The sequence below is a fragment of the Dermochelys coriacea genome, chromosome 22 (assembly GCF_009764565.3).
Source record: "Dermochelys coriacea isolate rDerCor1 chromosome 22, rDerCor1.pri.v4, whole genome shotgun sequence".
Taxonomy (NCBI): Eukaryota; Metazoa; Chordata; order Testudines; family Dermochelyidae; genus Dermochelys; species Dermochelys coriacea.
Window position 1 is genome coordinate 1574020 of NC_050089.1, and position 19310 is coordinate 1593329.

The 19310-nt window shown below is 54.2% G+C and overlaps 1 protein-coding gene across 5 annotated transcripts in view; it reads left to right on the top strand.

Moving 5' to 3' along the window:
- HEPACAM (hepatic and glial cell adhesion molecule) overlaps positions 1–12065 on the top strand; it is an 88299-nt gene extending 76234 nt beyond the window's left edge. For all 5 annotated transcript variants that reach the window (XM_043500987.1, XM_043500988.1, XM_038380664.2 and 2 more), the window contains 4 exons: positions 1030–1123; positions 3546–3619; positions 5723–5793; positions 9473–12065. In XM_043500987.1, coding sequence (XP_043356922.1) covers positions 1030–1123; positions 3546–3619; positions 5723–5793; positions 9473–9769 — 536 coding nt within the window. In that variant the 3' untranslated portion in view covers positions 9770–12065. The remainder of the gene's footprint in view (positions 1–1029; positions 1124–3545; positions 3620–5722; positions 5794–9472) is intronic.
- Positions 12066–19310: the final 7245 nt, after the last annotated feature.

A 19310-nucleotide genomic window follows, 5' to 3' on the forward strand; every position in this document is an offset into this window, starting at 1 on the left:
GCAAGAAGTAGGACTGAGTGGACTTGTAAACTCTAATGCTTTACATTCTTTTATTTTTGAGTGCAGTTATTTTTTGTACATAATTCTACATTTGTAAGTTCAACTGTCATGATAAAGAGATTGCTCTGCAGTACTTGTATTAGGTAAATTGAAAAATACTATTTCTTTTTTTTTTTACAGTGCAAACATAAAGTCAGCACTGTACACTGTATTCTGTGTTGTAATTGAAATCAATATATGTGAAAATTTTAGAAAACATCCAAAAATATTAAAATAAATAGTATTCTATTATTGTTTAACAGTGTGATTAATCGCATGATTAATTGTGATGACTTTTTTTAATCACTTGACAGTCCTAATATTTATATATATATATATAAAAACTAAATTTTCCCTTCATACTGTTTAAATATGAATAGTACTATAGTAAATGACACAATGAATTCACACTACGATGGCTCTTTTGGGTACTGTTGATCGCTAATTTGGCTCCTGAATCCCTGAGGTCTGAGTCTCACTGACACAGACAATCCCCCAACCTGGGCGCTGAGGGTCCAGTGTGTCCAAGATCCAGGGCCAGCAAATGTTCTCTGCTAGTCGCTGGCATTCACTGCCTCTGCAGCATCCCTGCCGGGTACAGTGTTTGACAAACACCTGGGAAGTGATGCAGCAGGGCACTTAACTGGGTCCTGGGGGCTCAGGCTCTGCTCCATTTGCCTTATGCTAGGGGCCCAGAGAGGCTGCTCCAGCTCTCCTCCAGCCCTCCCCAGCTGTGTGTGTTGGAACTGAAAAAACAGAGGATTGTGCTCATCTCCAGGGCTGTTTGGGTTCTCCTCTGTCAGTGGGAGCTGGGGCATCCCTGGCAGGGTGTCAGTGTGACTCCGAGCTGAGCATTGCTGAGGACGGACTGACGCTGGGGTTGTTCCTTGTACTGTCTGCAGAGAGCAGAGTGGGCATTGTAAAGGCTGAGGCAGTGACAGGGCAGCCGCTGGGGTGTAAGCGGTAATTCCTCTGCCTTCTCTCTCCTAGGAAGGAGCTCCCTCTACATAATCCTCTCCACTGGGGGCATTTTCCTTCTCGTCACCTTGGTGACAGTCTGTGCCTGCTGGAAACCCTCCAAAAAGTGAGCATTTTCACCTAACTTGAATAAAATAGCTGTCACTCTGCTTCCCCAGTGCCAGCCTCCCAGCTCCCAGCCCTGTCTTGGGGATTGCACAGGGACACAGCTCCCTCTGGCTGCTCCTCCGTGCCAGCCTCCCAGCCCCATCCCGGGGATTGCACAGGGACACAGCTCCCCCTGGCTGCTCCTCTCCCAGCTCCCAGCCCCATCCCGGAGATCACACAGGGACACAGCTCCCCCTGGCTGTTCCCCCGTGCCAGCATCCCGGCTCCCAACCCAATCCCAGGTATTGCACCGGGACCCAGCTCCCCCTGGCTGCTCCCCTCCCGGCTCCCAGCCCCATCCCGGGGATCACATGGGAACACAGCTCCCCCGATGGATTCCCTGCACCTGCCTCCCAGCTCCCAGGCCCATCCTGGGAATCCCACAGGGACACAGCTCCCCTGATGGATCCCCTGCACCAGGCTCCCGGCTCCCAGCCCTATCCCGGGTATTGCACGAGACACAGCTCCCCCTGGCTGCGCCCCTCCCGGCTCCCAGCGCTATCCCAGGGATCGCAAGGGGGCACAGCTTTCCCGGCTGCTCCCCCAGCTCTGTCAGGCCTGTCTCTCTTGGACACACCAGTATTTATCTGTATTTATTTCCTTGTGGCCTATTCTCTCTCTTTCCAATCTGTCCTCTCATGCTGCATGTTCTCAGCCATGCCAGCCGTGATGGGGGGAGTGGGGTGAGGCTGGCTGAGGAGCTGGGAGCGCTCTGGGGAACATCTCCCAGTAAATGGCTCCATGTGGTTTGCTGGGCTGTCTGTGGACCCGGGGGTTTTCTGTCTGCCGCAGGGAACACAATGCCGGCAACATGTCCTTGGTGTCTTTAGTCTCTCCGAGAAGGGGCTCTCCCTTAAACTCGACAAACTCCGCAATCAATCAAACCTATGATGAACTGACCATCCCCAGGAATTAATGAATAACCCCAATAACCCCATGCACCCAGCGGGGCAGAGTCTCCGCTGCATGCAGACAGGAGGGGCTGTCGCAGCGCTGGGCATGGCTCATGATTATCTGTCCTGGTCGCAGGACAGAACAACTTGGAACCGCTCTACCAAAGGGACCGCAAGTCGTTCTCCCCCCGGCTGTAGTTCACTTTCAAATAGTCTCTTACAAAGTGTTGGGTTGGTTTTTTAAAAACCAGAAATGTTTAAAATCAGGGAAGGCTAAATACCAGCTTATCTCCACCTCAACAATAGGGCAGACAGGGCTAACTAATCACACACCCTGAGCTATTCCCAGACATAAACCCCTGATAAAAGTCAAGCCATTCCCAGTGGAGGAGCCCTACCCCAGCCCCTCCGTGACTAGTGCTGCCATAGAACCCAGGCTACAAGTCAGTTCCTTGTTTCATAGAATCTCAGGCTTGGAAGGGACCTCAGGAGGTCATCTAGTCCCACCCCCTGCTCAAAGCAGGACCAACCCCCAATTTTTGACCCAGATCCCTAAATGGCCCCCTCAAGGATTGAACTCACAACCCTGGGTTTCAGAGTAGCAGCTGTGTTAGTCTGTATTCGCAAAAAAGAAAAGGAGTACTTGTGGCACCTTAGAGACTAACAAATTTATTTGCGCATAAGCTTTCGTGAGCTACAGCTCACTTCATCAGATGCATTCGGATGAAGTGAGCTGTAGCTCATGAAAGCTTATGGTCAAATAAATTTGTTAGTCTCTAAGGTGCCACAAGTCCTCCTTTTCTTTTTTGCGAACCCTGGGTTTAGCAGGCCAATGCTCAAACCACTGAGCTGTCCCTCCCCCCAATACTCCAGGTAGGATGCAGTAGATTCTGACCTTAGTCGCGCGGTGCCATTGTCATGTATATTTAACCCCTACTCCTCACCTGCCTTGTCCCTGGAGTCACTGCTGCAGTGCTGTTCCCTTATGTCCCCTAGAGCGGGGATCTCATCCCAATCCAATTCCCGAATCCCCTCAATCTCTTTCCCGCTCATTCACTCCCTGGCTGTTTCCCCACATTGCCCCACGTCACCCTATGTGTGTTTCAAACCATCCTGCTGTCCCAGGAATTTCCTGGCCATTATTGCAGTAGCTGAGGTGACAGGTCCTGGAGCAGGCAGGGTCCAGCCGCAGCATCTCCAAGACTCAGCTGCCATCCTCCTTTCATTTTGCAGTCCTGGGATTTTTGTTCCCTTCGGCCACTGAACACATTCCTCAGGAGCGGTCTCGGCTGTGTATAAAGCTGGGGAAACCTCCCCAGCAGCAGTGCCTAAGGGCCATTGTGCTGCCTTGGAGCAGAAGAGTTGTGAGCATTGCAGGACAAGTAGCACACAAAGGGCCTTCCCTGGGACGAGAACATTGTTAGTAAAGGGCATCTGAGCACACGTCTCCCGGCTTGTTCTTTACCAAACACCTTATACATTTAACAGAGACAAACAGAAGCCGGACAAGCAAAGCTCCTCCGAATACATGGATCAGAACGAAGAGCATTTAAAGCACGAAGGTAAATAATTGTCCTGAGATTCTGTCTACTCTGAACTCTCTGCAGGGCACAGATGGCTGGAGCCTCACAGGGCTTGTAGGCCAATCCCGCCAACATGGCTTTTGTTGCTATTTGTAGCCACTTATCACAGCACCTCTACAGGCAAAGAAAACAGTCAAAGAGGAGTTTTCCTGTTGACACAAACTGGGGAGCTCGGAAACAGCTGGTAACGGCTTGTTGTCAGGGCTCCTTAGTGACCCTCTTCTTATGAGATGACTCTCACGACCTGCAGACCCTTGCCATTAAGCGCAGTTGTCACTGCAGGGCTCCTCAGGCTGGGTAGCTCAAGAGCCACTAGTAAACGCTAACTGGGTCAAAGTCATGTACAATAAATAATAACAGGCTAGATTTTGTTCTGGCTTTCTGTATAAGAAAGGGCACCGAGCTCTGTTCTAAGCAATTATTTCCCAGGGATCCATTAGCCAGAAAATTAGTCTGATGATGTTTAATCATGTTGTTATCCTGAATAATCAATATGTGGGTGAAATGTCCTTCTCTGTGCTCGGGGTGCTGTGCACCATCCCAGAGCTAGGATTAACTAGGGTGACCAGATGTCCCGATTTTATAGGGATAGTCCTGATTTTTGGGTCTTTTTCTTATATAGGCTCCTATTACTCCCCACCCTGTCCTGATTTTTCACATTTGCTGTCCGGTCATCCTAGGGTTAATGGACTACAGGCCTAACCAAACCCACACCTTTAACATTGAGACAAACCAGCAGGAAGAGACAAGCATTAATAAATACAGCGCCGGTGGCTCCTGCCCACATGTGCATACACAATTTCCCTTGTGATTTTTTGCACGCTCTTTCAGTTGTGCATTCTTTCAGCTATTAATCCTGAGCTCCCAGCATGGGGAGGTTCAGGCATGTAACCACTCCTCTGTGGCATTGGTTCAATGGAAGCCCTGCTTCACATGGAGGTGGGAAATCAGTGGAGGTGGGAAATCTCCAATGAAGGCTTTGAAACACCATGATTTTGCAAAAAACTGTTTTCAGGTTTCTCTGCTTTCTAGCTCCTGAGTCCCATCATTAATTCTGGCTTCTGCTTAAGACCCTGTTCCTTCAGTGGGGCTCTGTATGCATGCATGAAACCAGAGGCCAGATGGAATCCTAAAGCAAGTGTTGTGTCACTCGGCCTGTTTGTGGGGCTGGGGGGTACAAAGGGACTTGCATAAGAACATAAGAACAGCCATACTGGATCAGACCAAAGGTCCATCTAGCCCAGTATCCTGTCTTCCAACACTGGCCAGTGCCAGGTGCCCCAGAGGGAATGAACAGCACAGGTAATCATTAAGTGATCCATCCCCTGTCGCCTATTGCCAGCTTCTGGCAAACAGAGGCTAGGGACACCATCCCTGCCCATCCTGGCTAATAGCCATTGATGGTCCTATCCTCCATAACCCCCTGGCTCCTGTCTGATTTTGCCCAGACCATGAATCTGAGCAAAAAAGTCCTGTTTCCCTTTCCTGTATCTGAGCCAATTTCTTATGTGGGGCCCAGCAGAGGAGGGATTCTATATGCCATAGGTCACCCCTAGAGCTGCTGGCTCTTGCTCCCTAAACTTTAGTCGCTGATTGCTGTGATGTCAGGTTCCTGCTATGATGCAGCCTTTGGGGGCTGCCCACAGAATTTGTCTAAATATTACACTCAGGAGGGAGCCAATATTGCCAGCTCTGCCCAATCCTGATCTATTTTTTGTGCAGCACAAGCACGCATGGGCATGTTTTTTCCCCACTTGTGTGTGACTCTGTGCTTGACAGCCCATGCCTGCACTGAAGTGTAATTCAGTCACACAAACAACTGGCAGGATTTCCAAAATCTAGCTCAGTAAGTCTGACTTAATGGAAACTGGAAGATTGTGTAAACTTGCACTTTGAGTCTTTGTCCTGTTCCTGGATTCTAAGCAAAGCTAGGAGGATTCTAACACCCACACCCCAGGTCCAGCCTGGGCAGCAGCTGGGATGGACGGATGGACACACAAACACACACACACGCTGTGCGTAGGGTCCTTCTCCAGTTATTAATCAGAAATGTCACTGGGGTTTGTTGCTGTTTCTGTGCAGTTGAGATTGTCCCCCGCAGCGGAGAACATGAACGCAGGAATCCGGTTGCTCTCTACATCTTAAAGGACAAAGTAAGTGTTGTGCTTTGTAACCCATAGGGTCTGTAGGCCAGTAATTTCACAGCTTTCCCTTGGGATGGCGCAGGCCAATTTCTTTCCATATAAGAGGGTGAAACAGCGTTGTTCCAGGCAAGGCCAAAGGGGACATGTTCACATGGAGGCACGGGCATGGATCCTGTAAATGGGCTGGCAATCCTGGAGCTGTGTGAAACACTTTCAGTTAAGCCCTAGCAACTTTTGTTACCAGCACTAGTCATAGACTTGCTTGGCTGAGTCTTCTGCATTGCTTGGGGGAAGCTGTTTGTCTTGGACAAATTTGGATCAGTTTAGAGCCGTGCATGGAAATTGGGCAGGACTTGTGGTTTCAGGTGAAATAGGGGGAGACCCAGACATTCTGATTGAATTTCTCTGAGGTTTGAAGTTTGTTTGAACCAGAAACTCAAAGCAAAACTTGTGGGCCATGAACCCCAGAGGGACCCACCCTGGAAATGGCCAGTCAAGCTCCTCCAAAGCAAACTGCTGAGATTCACCTGGCTCTAACAAACCTGCCATGCATGAAAAGAAGCTGGATCAGCACATGCCAGGGCGCATTTGCAGGTAGCAATGGGATTTGTGGCACCTATGAGTTTGGCAGGTCCCAAGTAGCTGGCTGCAGTGGAACATTCAACCCAGGATATCAGACTGAATTTATCTGGGTATGGAGGAGCCTGGCCCACCCAATGTACAAAAATAGCCTGCCCCGGCTTTCACTCCCACACAGCTCCAGTAGAACCCCTCCCTGTTGCCAGGCCTCTGCACAGCTGACGATTACTGCGCTGCCTGCGGGCGGGGAGCAAACCGAGCTGTTCTCATCGGCGCCAGCCAGGGGCGGCCGGGCTCGTCTCGCTGGCTGCGCGGGGGCCAGGCCGTCCCTGAGCTGGGTCCGGGCGCGTGGAGCTCGCGAGGCCGTAAGCACGCGCGCGGCTCCGCCATGCCCAGCACCGTGGGCGGGCCCTGCCGGCAGGCGGCTGACGCGAGGAGCGCCCGAGACACGCCGATCGCCGCGCGCCCTAAAGCGAGAACGCGGCCGGCAGCCAGTGGCCGCTCCAGCGCGCTCCCTGGTGGCCAGATGGAGTGCTGCAGCCGCTTTGCCTCAGTTTCCCTCTCGTGTTCTTTGGCCTGTTCCAGCCAGATACGTGACCCGATCCTTCGGCTCAGCCACATTCAAATGTCTGACTCCTTCTGGGGCCACCGAGTCTTTTATCAAGTGCCACAGAAATCCAGAGACAACTGGCCCAGGAGGCTCGCCCCCGGCCCCTCCCCTGCTGTTCCCCCTCTCCTGCAGCCTCAGCGTGCCGCGCCACCGGCGCAAGGCTCTGGGCAGCCAGGCAGCGCGGTTGCAGAGCCGCGGCCTGACCCGGTGCTCTGGGCAGCACGGCTGCAGCGCCACCAGCTACCGGTGCTCCAGGCAGCGCAGTAAGGGGGCAGGGGGCAGGGAACAGGGGGGTTGGATAGAGGGCAGAGGAGTTGGGGGGGTGGTGATCAGGGGGAGGGAGGGGTGGATGGGGGCGGGGCGGTCAGAGGGCTGGGAACAGGTGGGTTGGATGGGGCGGGGGTCCCAGGCTGCAAGTTAGGAATGAGAGGGAGGGTTGGATGGGGCGTCAGGGGGCAGTCAGGGGTGAGGGGTCCAGGGGTAGTCAGGGGACAGGGAGCTGGGGGTGGTGGATGGGGTAGGAGTCCCGGGGGGGGCCGTCAGGGAACGGGGGGGGGCTGGATGGGGCAGGAGTCCCTGGGGAGCTGTCAGGGGGTGAGAAGCAGGGGGGTTGGATAGGAGGCATTTGGGGAGACACAGCCTTACTTAAAGCATTAGAGATGTAAAGCATTAACTGTTTTTTCTTCCTTTCTGTACCTTTAGTAAAACATTAAAACAATGCTTTAAGACGTGCCATGGTACTAAGGCGGCTGAGGTCTCTGTTTACCAAACCTGGTTTAATGTTGGACAGTGACTGGGTGATATTAACTGCTGTGGCCCATATATGCCACCTAAATTAATACAACGGGGCCATTGTCATCCAAATGTGTAAGCCAACTAATTGCCTCTTGCTACCCAGGTTTATGACTCTCAGTAATGTGCAGGAACTAGTGGATGGCTTTGCAGCACTAGACTGCTGAATTGCAGTGGGACAATAGATAGCACAGCTCCTGACTACTGTCCAGGCTGCCTGTGTATGACTTCATGAGCCAGGGCATTAAGGGGTAGGCTGAGTCCCCAAGGATAACTATAGGCATTTCAACATCCCCAACAGTTATTTTCTGGTCTGGGAGGTTTTTCGTAGGAGTGGGTGGGTGAGACTGTGGCCTGCATTATGCAGGAGGTCAGACTAGATGATCAGAATGGTCCCTTCTGACCTTAGTATCTATGAACCTATTACAAGAAACAGGCTGAGCTTTTACCACGGGCCCAGAATGTGGGCTCTTTTGACAGTGGCTGCTGGGCTCTTCTGCTTCCGTAGTCCCAGGGCTGGGAAGTCTCTCAGCACCCTGGGAGTGGATTAAGTATGTCCAGCAGCCCAGCACTGGTGTGGCAGGATGGGCATCTTGCAGGCCTTCCCGCTTCACTCAGTGCAACGGCGATCCCACACGAAAGCATCTCAGAGAACCAATTATCAAACATGTAAGGGGTAGCCAGCCCCAGGCCTAACAGAGACAGAACAGAAAAGAGAAATGACAAGATTCTTCAAAAATTGAAATCCCCCCACCCCCTTTCCCCAATTTGCTAAGTCCCAAACCTGTCTTGGTAAGCCCAAGCTTTTCCAGATCATTCTTCCCTGGCTGAACTGTATACACAAGGAATTTCAATCGGCAAGGGGCTTTTTTCAGAATGCAACCTGGGAGGGATATAAAAGCTAGCCGTTTAATGGCAGCTCACTCACATCCTTAACCATGGACGGTGGCTTCTTCATTTCTCACCTGCTCTGTTATTAAAAAGAACAAGCAAGGAAGACAAGTTCAGGTTCAACAATGCCCCCCTCCCCCCATATCCTTCTCTGAGGGCTCATCCTGGCTTGTCTCATTCAAGCATATTGTGATTCAGGGCAACACCTGCTGGTAGACGTGCAGAGAGCAGGGTGCTGTGCAGAAGCATCCAGGAGCACAGGGAAGCACTGCGGGCGTGGGCAGCAAAACATGCCATTCTGATCCTCTACAGGCTGAACCTTCTCCAGGGAAGGGAGCCAGTGTGTGCGATAATCTGCAGCTCAGGAGATCAGAAAGCACCATCTGAGCAGCGCTTTAGGGCAGGCACCTCCTGGGAAACGCCCTTAAACGTCCAGGGGTCCGGCACTGGCAGCAAACACGATTGATGCTGTTTACAAATGCCCTCTGGCATGATCTGTCCCCGCTCTGCAGTGGCCTGAGACCTGTCTGCGCTCAGAGGAGGATGGAGCAGATTGAACTATAGTAAGTCATGCTGTCAAAGGCTGCCCGTGACTCCTAGTGCTGTCACTTGGGGCTCACACGAGCCTTAACCCCTGTGTGTCTTTGGGGATGGAAAAGCGCTGGCTGGAGAACGCAGCTCCTGAACCCAGCTACGGCCCTCCTGCAGGATCTGCCTCTTGCTGGCTTTTAAGGCCTGCCTCAACTGCAGTGTCACTACTGTCTTTGCCCAGCTCATCCTGAATGCCGCCTGTTGCTTCTTCTTGTATTCCTGAAGGATTCTCCGGAGGCGGAAGAGGAGTCCCCTCTGGATGCCAGAACCGCAACTGAGCAAGGACCGCCCAGCTACTCCAGCTCTCCTCCTGGCAGATCCCCAGGTCCTCCTGTTCGATCGGCTCGCAGATATCACCGCTCCCCAGCCCGATCTCCAGCCTCCTCCAGAATACACAAATCCCCACCAAGGTCCCCAGGCTCTCCTGCGTGCTCCCGGAGCGCGGCTCGCATGCTGCGGACTGCTGGCGTTCATATCATCCGGGAGCAGGACGAGGCCAACTCTGTCGAAATCAATGCCTGAGGGCACCTAGCTCATGTGAACAGGAAGCTCCCACTGCTTAGAAATGTGTCTCTAGCAGGTGGCAGTGCGTTTGTTTCAGGCATGTGTATGTCCGCGTGTGGGCCCAGGTACTGCCTGTAGATAAAGGTGAATCGCGTTGCTCCGTTGGCTGGCTGAGCCCAGTTTAAAATTTACTGTAGCCTCAGTGTTCAAGCTTCAGCAGGTTTAAAGACACTAATTTGCTATTTAACACTCTAGAGCAATGCCAGGCAGCTCACTAAGCTTTGGCTTTCTGGGGTGTCAAACTAATTCCCTCACATTTGAGATCTGTCCCTATGCAGCTCTGCATGTGTGTGTGAGCGTAAGAATGTGTGTGTGTGTGCAGCTTAGCATGAGTAGGCATGTGTGAGCAGACATTCTTCCAAGTGTGACTAGGTACACATGTCTGCGTGAATGTGCAGCTCAGTGTGACATTATGTAAGCCTGTGGGCAAGTACATTTGCCCGTGAGCTTGCACACCCCCCGCCGTGGGCTGATGTCGGCGTGGAGCGTGTCTGTGGGCACACACACGTGTGGCCATGTCCCTGTAGCGGGGCCTGTCTGCATGTGCTGATCGTTGGACGGGCCTCGCAGACATTCTCAAAGCATTGCGGAGCTGCTTTCGAGGGAGTGGAGGCCGACGACTGTCAGGATGCTGCTTGGTGAGTCGTTGCTCGTTTACAGGGCTTGCTGCGAGGCTGGAAGGCCCGTCAGAGGCAGCATGCTGCTGAAGCTAGTCCATGCTTGTGCTGGAGGTAGGCTTGATGGCTGTGTTCAGTAGAGTCACCCGGGCGCTGGATGCAGGGGGTTGGGCTGTGCCACTTTCCCCTCAAGCCAAACACAGGGTAGATCACATTCCAGACCTGGACGTTAGGGTAGATCACATTCCAGATCTGATTCACCAGGCCTTTGCCTAGGGCTTAATCCAGAAAAGGGCACGACCCCCTCCAAGAAGCCGACACTTTGGCCGGTCAGTGATGCCTGCGCTCCCCCTTACCTGCTTTTCTGCATCTGAGTCACAGCAAGCTGGATTTAAATGTGTCCCAAATGAGCAGGACTGCAGAGACTCCTCTGGTGCGTGAGTGTGCCCCCCAGCCGGCAGTGTTATCGTTGCGTGTGCACATGCACCGGCTGCTGACAAGAGCCGTCCCAGAATTAAGCATGCTCTGTCCTTCCATGTGACAAAAGCAAAGTAGACGGCCACTGGGTGGAGCTGACAGCCACAAAGAAGCTCACTGTGGGTCCCTGATCATGGGACCAGTTACCCCAGCCACAGCCTACTTTAAAGTAGCCTCAGATCAAAATTTTCTGGCTGGCTGTGGCCCCAAGAGGGCAGCACACTCGCTGAGACTAGCCAGTGCAGTAACCTTCCGGCCATGCATATGCCCAGGGCTGCCCAAGGGGCCAGCTTAGGAGCTGGCTATTCCAGCTGGGACCCCTCTCCGCACCACACCTATGCCAAGGGGACTACTCAGCTGAGGGGAACCTGCAGCTTTCCAGCCCTTTGCCCCACCCAAGCAGCACAGAGGGCCCAAAACAGATGCACAAAGTCACTGCTTCAGCGAGCGCAGATGTGAGTCCTGGCCCCACCAGGCCCCCAGCCTCAGCCTCATCTCATCTCTGCTTGGGGCAGCAGAGCGGGTCAGCTTTGCCAACCCAGCAGGAGCTGCCCTGTTCCCTCTATGGCACTGCCCCATGGCGAAGCTACAGGTGCAGGCTGGCATGTGACACCCTGCTGCCTGCAGGGTCAGCTCCACTGACTGTCACTGACTTCCTGTAGGCAGCCCTCCAGGCGGGGGGGACAGGGGACTTTCGAGGGCCCGGACAGGAACTCCAGATCACTAGCACAGCTTGGGGTATGTTCTTTTGCTGTGAAATAGCTTTACATCCCATCACATACAGCTGCACAGACCACGTTTCCTCGCAGTCTGCTTGCTTCTAGCATGCTGGGCCCTGGGATTTGCCTGACAAGTGTATAGTTAGCCCGACTGCTGTCTTCCCTTTCCCCGCCAGCTCTGCCATGTCTTTATTTTCTGTGAAAATTGCCTGTTCTTTACACGGACATTGAGACGTGACACTGGTGCATATTCATGTTTGACTTCTCTGGGGACGGTAGCTTGGAGAAGTGCATCCCAACCCCCAACAATGTGTGGTGAGAGAAGCTGCCATCTAGCCAGGAGGGGTGAGGGTCCCATGTCCTCCTCACACGCATGAGCTTGTACTGCATCCCTGTAAGAGCAGACACTTTTGACTAATAAACTAAAACTACTACCCTCCAGCCTGGCTGCTTTGCTCCATTCATCTGCCATCACTGCCAAACAAAATCTGGTGCCCAAGCTGTGCACATCGCAGACAGGCGGGTCTGGCCGGGCCAGGACCTAGGGCCTCACCTTCAACACGTAGAAACAGTTGAGGAAAAGCTTTAGGGTGATTTTAAGACTCCTCAGCACCTTTAGCCCACTGCGGAACAGCTTTCGAGGCAAACCATGACCAACGCGCCTCTCAGGTCAGGCACTTTCTGCTCCTTGAGGAGGAGACGGGTTGAGCTGAAGGCCCAGAAAAACATCTTACTTTCTGAAGGAGGGAGGCCAGAGTAAATCAGGAGTGACTCCCTTGCCGGCAGTTATGTAAGACCTGAGAAGGAACTCGGATTGGGGGGCACTCCATCCCTGGGGGAGCAGTCTTCACTGCAGAGGTAATCCAGGTGATCAGCACCCAGATCTGAGTACTGAATTGGTGCAGCCCAACTGCACTGCAAAGCCCTGCCCAAGTTACTGCATCCTCTTTGCAGCTGCACGCCCTGATGCGTGTCGCTCGGTCTGCTGGGGGCACATCCCAGGGTGCGTTGTGCTGCAGGGAGCAACCCGCTCTACGACTCTTCCCTGGTGAACAGTCAGAAAACTCGTCTGACCTCCTGGGGGGATTGTGGGAAAGCACTGGAGGACTATCGGCACTGGAGTGATTTAACTTGCATCCTCTCTGCAAAGCAGGCAGGTCACCAGCCCTAGGGAGAGCGGTGCCCAGACTCCAGCCCACCTCCCAGCCAGGCCAGCTGGCCTGGGCTCAAAGTACCACCCTCTCGGGGTGGGGTGGGGTGGAGCCTGGGGAGAGCCAGGCTAACTGCAGTGAAGACAGACCCTGCAGGAGGAGCTGCCATCTCTGAGCCTGGGACATCCAGGAGGATCCTGAGCCCATAGAACTGGACATCTAGCCAGGAGTGCTGAGCCCCGGGCAGATTTCCTGGGACATGTCCCTCGAAAGAGGGGTGATCCTGGGAAAACCTGGTCAGGTGGCAATCCCTGGGTGGGGGGGGACATTGAGCCCCCCCTGCAATTAAAGAGTGTGAGGGGAAGGAGGGGGCAAAGTCCATCCTGTGTGCCATACCCCAGCCCAAAGCATGGGGCAGGCAGAGCCTGAGCACAGCCGGGTTGACTCCACCCCTCAGGGCAGATCCAAGGGGCCCGGGGTCAGTATCTGAGCCCCTGGGGCCCCCTCACCTTGGCAGGCTGCTGCCAAGGAAGCAAGTGGTGCCCAGGGCGGAGAGGAGTGTGGGCACCTGTGGGAGCTGGGCCGAGACCAAGTAACAGCAGAACTCCCTCCCCCCCCAAAAAAAACCATTTAGTCCCAATCCCTGGGCTGGGGTCATGTGAATGGCTCTGCCACCCCCCAAGGTGCCCAGTGGCTCTGCCCCCTCTCCTTTGAGCCCCATAAACCCAGCTCTGCAGCCAGCAGCTGCCTTGTATGTGCTGCCAGGGGCCACCAGGCCTTGTGCCCTCCGCACAGAAGAGGGCGTCCCAGAGACCCTTCAATTTCACTTGATTTTTTACCCTAGAAACCCAGGTCTGGTCTAGACTGGAAAACTGTGTGGGGAGCAGAGACCGGACATTGGCAACGCTTCAGGAGGGAAGTGAGCACAAGCGACAGCATTGGTGGGAGACTGTCACCAGGCCGTGAAACCCCTGGGGCCCGTTTGCTGGTACCAGGCATTTAACGCCAACGACTCATTAACGCTTCGGTTAAAGGAAACCCGTGCCAGAGCCCCAGCACCCCTCTCCTCCCAGTAGCAGCCTCTGAGACACCAGGGAGCCAGGCCAGGCCTGACGTGGCTGGAGCTGTGCACAAAGCTGGGCTTCCAGTTTGCTGGGCAGAGTGAAAAATCTGGGGCGGGGGAGGAATTTGTTTCAGGTTGGCTCAAAATGAAATTTTTTTCAGTGAATTGAAATAGTTGAAAAAAATTGAATTTCCCAGATGAAAGAAACATTTTGTTCAGCCTGAAACAAAGCCCTTCGGGTCGAAGGTTTTAAATCTTTTTCAAACGTACAACTGAAGTCAAATAGCACAACAGAAAGGTGTGATTTTTTCCAGAATTTTTATTTTGGGTTTGGAGGTGGTTTTTTGTTTGTTTGTTTGTTTATTAGGCAAATTCGACCCAGATTTGTGAAATGTTTCCACCAATCCAAATCTGTGGTTTTGGTGAAAAAAAAAAAAAAGCTGGCCCGGAAGATTTCGCCCAGCTCTGATGGTTAATTCTAAGGTTGGCTCCAGGCAGAACAATCCTCAGCCAACTTTGTCATGCTGAAGCCAAGCAATAGCTCCAGTGCTTGTGAGCAAGCAATGGGGAAACACTCATCTGCGAGCCTCTGCCACTGTAGAGGGCCCCTCGGGACAGAACGCACCTTACAGTGCCCAGAGAACGAGGTCCCTGCTGTAACTGGGTGTGGCATGAACCAAGTCCCTTCCTTGCCTGCCCCACAGGACTGGCCAGCTCATGACCCCAAGTCTAGTGCATGAAGGATGAGCTGACCCAGAATCTGGGGAAGCTGTTCATAGAGATGTTTGTTCAACACACTGAAGAGAAAGAGGCACGAACCCCGCCAGAAGGAGAGGAATGGCCCTTCTTGAGGAACAACGTCTGGCATCTCTAATAGCCAGGGACTGGTGCTCACCCCGTCACTCCCGCCACTGGTGTTGAGCATGCAGGGGGTGGTTGGATCCAGCCGGAGGTGAGCTGTGGTGCAAATGCTTGTTTGCTGGTTGGTGGGCCCTTTCTGACCCTTTCCCAGTCATAGAGATGGCTGCAAAGTGGAATCACTTTGGGCTCAGCATGCGGTTAGAATCATTGGGGCAATTGGACTGTTTGAGGCTCCACTCCGCTGGACAGGTGCAGCTTCTGGAGGGCTCCTCTCCAGATCCTAATCAGCACTCAGATACTGAGTGGACAGTCACTACGGAAATGCTGAAGGCAGGGGCTGATTCTTAGGGTAAATCAGACAGAAAAATCTGGGTTTGCAGTAAAAGTCTGAGGCTGACTTCTCCCATCATAGAGGAGAAGTAAAAGTGGCACTAGTCCCTCCTTTGGGTCATGGGAGGAGCCGAGGGGATTTCTGCTGGGAAGGGCGCTTCGGTAGCTTCCTTCTTTTAAAATGACAAAGTGTGGGGTAGGGACCCATCTCTTTCAGCTGGATTGTGGCCTGCCGCACTGGCCTGAGAGATGGACCTGCCTGCCTCTCCCCATGTCATCAGCTCCGCTCTCCGTGCAATGTACGTGTCACTCCTCTTTGCGCTTTCCTCAGTAGGAGACTAACTTTGCTAAAGCGGGGAGACAGGCCCCTTTCTGTGTGTTCTAGTTTCTGTTCCCAGCTGTACTGATGTAGAAAGGGTACAATATATTGTAAAGGGAGACACAGCAATTAAAACCCCTAAAGGAAATGCACAGGACACATGTCTGCCAGCTTTTGCTTTTGTCTAGTTGGTCTCAGATGAGCGGTTTTGCTATCACGCTGTCGTTTTCTTTAGATGGGGTTTAGAGGAGGGTGAGGACCAAGATCAAGGCCCTAGAAAAGCTCTCCTGGAGAGAGAGGTGGAAACGACTGGGATCAGCACCTTAGAGCAGACGTGAACAAGAGGGAATTGGGGCTGTGGTGCCAGACGGTGGGTGCTGGTGCGGGCGGGATGGGTGGTGCCCCCTCGGTGGGCAAGGAGGTGGTGGCAGAAGAGAAGGATGCTGGCCTATGATTTTGGGCCTCCTCCCACCCTGCCCCGCCATGAATTTGGACCTTGGGCGGGTTGGGACATTTGGGAAGCACTGGGTTAATAGACCCCGCTGGAGGTTCTTAGTGGAACCCTTCTGAGGCTCCTATCGATAGCCCCCTGGACCCGAGCAAGTCGGCAGGGCCTCGTTAGACAGGGCTAGCTGTGAGAGCCGAGGGGGCAGGTCAGGAGAGCATGGCATGTGGGGCAGGGCTCTGTGGGTCTGGAAGCAGCGCGTGCACTCGGGTAAGCCGCCGGATGGAGCTGAAAGGCCATGGACTGGCCCCAGCCCCTGTCGATCCCGTCAGCGCACGTCTAGGCCCAGCATTGGGCTGGTTTGTGTTTCCCACAGAATGGCCGAACCTGATGTTTCTTAAGTGGGCATTTCTGAGAATGCCGCTGTTGGCTGGAGCAAGCCCCGAGTGTGGCCGAGTGGGCCCAGCCAGCCCCCCACAGCCCACGCCTCCCCGAATGCCAGGGGAAGGGGGAGGAGTCAGAAAAAACAGGGCAGTTTCACATAAATGGTCATCTGGAACAATGGCCATTTTCTCCCCATGTCAGAGTCAACCCCCAGCATCCTCCCTCTCCCGAATGCAAGTGGGACAGGGCATGCCCGTACCCTCCAACGGCACTCACAGGCACGGCTGAACCCCACTCTGGCATGGCAGCTCTCAACTGCCCCAGGGAGACTCACTGACAGGCCTGCCAGACTCAGAATCGAAGCAGGGCCTGCATCCCCTGCCTGGCACCTCGGCCGTCTCCAACCACGGGGTATGGTGGGGTGAGCGCTGGCTTGCTCGCTTTGCACTAGGGCAGGGCTGCACAGAATCGGGCCCAATGGATTCCCAAGGGCCACAATGTTAAATGGAGGAAAAAAATCAATCCAGGTGAAAAGCCCCATGGTGCAACGACAGGGCAGCATGCGCCCCTAGCTCGCGCAGAGAGAGCCCTCCTGTGTCCCAGCCCTGCAGCATGCACGCAGCACAGCGCCACGCTGACTTAACAGCAGTAAAGTGTGTAGGGGACTTTTGTTACTGAATAAAATGTTTTAACTCTCCAGTGTTAACAGCAGGCGGCGCTGTCGCACACTCCAACAACAGGAAGGGCTGCAACGGGGTGGGGGTCGCGCCAAGGGCACAAGTGGCAGGGGCGTTCTGGCAGGCCCCCCATCAGACCGCCCTGGCACTGTCGCCCCAGGACCGGCACGCTGCCATGTAGGGCGTGTAGAGGAACAGCCTCCTCAGGCTGGTTGTGCAGAAGTCAGACTTTGGGGATTCAAAAGCAGCAGGCTTGGGCTTGTGTTTCAGAGCCGAGGTTGTGACACCGGCTCTTGCCCTTCTCACAGAGCAAGAAGAGCCCCAAGGGGGCTGAACTAGGCCCCCCACATTACGACTGGCTGGGAAGCGCCTGTTGGTATCAGGGGGCTGGGAGCGGGCGGGGGAGGTTCTGTTTGCTCAGTTCGGCCTGTCCAGGGATGCAGCAGCAGAGAAGCGGGTGACCAACGGCCGAGCAGGTCTGAGAGCAGCACCCTGACACGCCATGCACTGGCTGGCAGCAGCTGTAACCTGGGAACCTCTCTTCTCCCTGCATCGGAGAGTCACAGGGAGAACGGGATGCAGCAAAAGCCGCTGCAGGCTCCAGGAAGGGGAGATCTGCTGGTCTGGGGAGCAATAGGAAGCTCGTATCCTGACGCACTGAAAGCTACGCAGGGCAAAGCACTGGGAAAGTTTCTGCATGGCTGGGAACGGAGCTATGGCTGAGAGGTCTGCTCCGCAGCGTCTGGGATTAACCGAGGGTCGTAGGGGGGTTCTCCTTCACCGGCACTGCTTAAATCCAGGTGGGATGTCCTTCCAAACAATCTGCTCCAGGTGTTATTTGGGGCAGGGGTTGAGCCCCCCTGGGGTAAGTTGGAAGCCGGTGCCTGTGGTCTGGCCTGTGCTGTGTGGGGGTCAGACTCGATGATCACAGTCGTCCCTTCTGGCCTTGGAATCGATGGATCTGTGAGCTGAGGCTCTTGCTCCAGCCCTGCAGGCTACGTGTGCACTTACAGAAAATCCCCAGAGAAGCCAGCACCCCTCAGAGAGGGCTCTGCTATACCTGTGCAAGGTGCTTTACAGACGGGAGGGGACGCGGTCCCTGCCCCAGAGAGAGGTGGGCTGGATCCATGGGGCGCCAGAGGGGACGGGAGCAGTGCGAGGGGCTGGCGAGGTTTGGTGCATGGCTGCTCCTTCCGTGGGCCTCACAGGGTTTACTTGCTATTGTTGAAGCAGCTTGTCAGCTCTGTGCAGGGGTTCCCAGTAGGAAAGTCCTGTGGGATTTAACAGTGAATAATTCACCAATTAGCCACCGTGACCCTGGGATTGCAGCTAGCAGCGTCTGCCTTGCCAACAGGCAGAGATTCGCATCCTTGCAGACAATAGACAAATGGCTTCCAGACTTCCCCTGCGGAGCTCTCCTCCAATGCCTGGCCTGCAGCTCTGCCTTGGCTGGCGCCAGGGTGTTATCTCCTGAGGGGCCGGCTGTCCTGGAGCGGGAGCTGTCATTGACAGCTCACACATACACCTGTGCTAGCGCTGATCAAGTTAGCGCGGGGATGTCTGCCCGAACGGGAAACAGTAGTGGTGCCATGGGGGTGGGAGTGCTGGGAGGTCCAGCTGCCTCCGTATGTAACTGTGGCCTTAGATGGGATTGTACTGAGGCAACGAGTCCCTCCCGCCTCCACAACTACATTTCTACTCTGAGCTCGGTCAGGGGCTAGAGCTGGTGCCGACCCCTTGGGGGGGAAAACGGGGTTTCTGTGACACCCCCTGGCCTGCAGAGGTTCACATGCAATTACTAACTGCCCCTAGGTAGCCCCCTCCCTCCCAAGCCCAGCTGCCCAGTACTGGTATAGGGGGCCTGTGTAAGGGAGAAATAAGACGGAAACCTCTGACTGACTATCTCCAAGCACCGCAGCCTGGGAAAGTGGAAGAGGAAGGAATTTCAAAACGGAGAAAAAAAGCAATGCTTTATCATTGCTGGCCTGGAGCCTGGACTGGGACAATAATGACGTGTGTGCCTCTGTCCTCTAGCACTTGCCACCCACCCGACAATGAGTGGCTCCGACTCGGGGCAGGCCTGCCCCGTTCCATCGGCTTTCGCTGTGCCCTGTGTTCTCAGGTCAATCAGCAGAGGGTTTGCATTTACAGCTCTGCTAGGAAACGGCATTGAGGCTCAGCTCCCCTAAGCAACGGCCATTCTTAATAGCATCACTGTACAAAGCAAATCTATTCTGTTCATTTCCTTGGTTTTCTGCACTCCACCCTGGCCCGAGAGTACAGCTCAACACTTCCCTGACCAGCCACGAGGCAGCCTCTCTGCAAGCCCAGCCCAGATCTCAGACTCCCAGCCCTCAGGGAAACTGGCTCTCTTGGTCTCACAGCTGTTGTGCAAAGCACAACACACAACTATCCGGGGAGACAGAGACTGCTCAGAACCCTCCAGCCTTGTCATG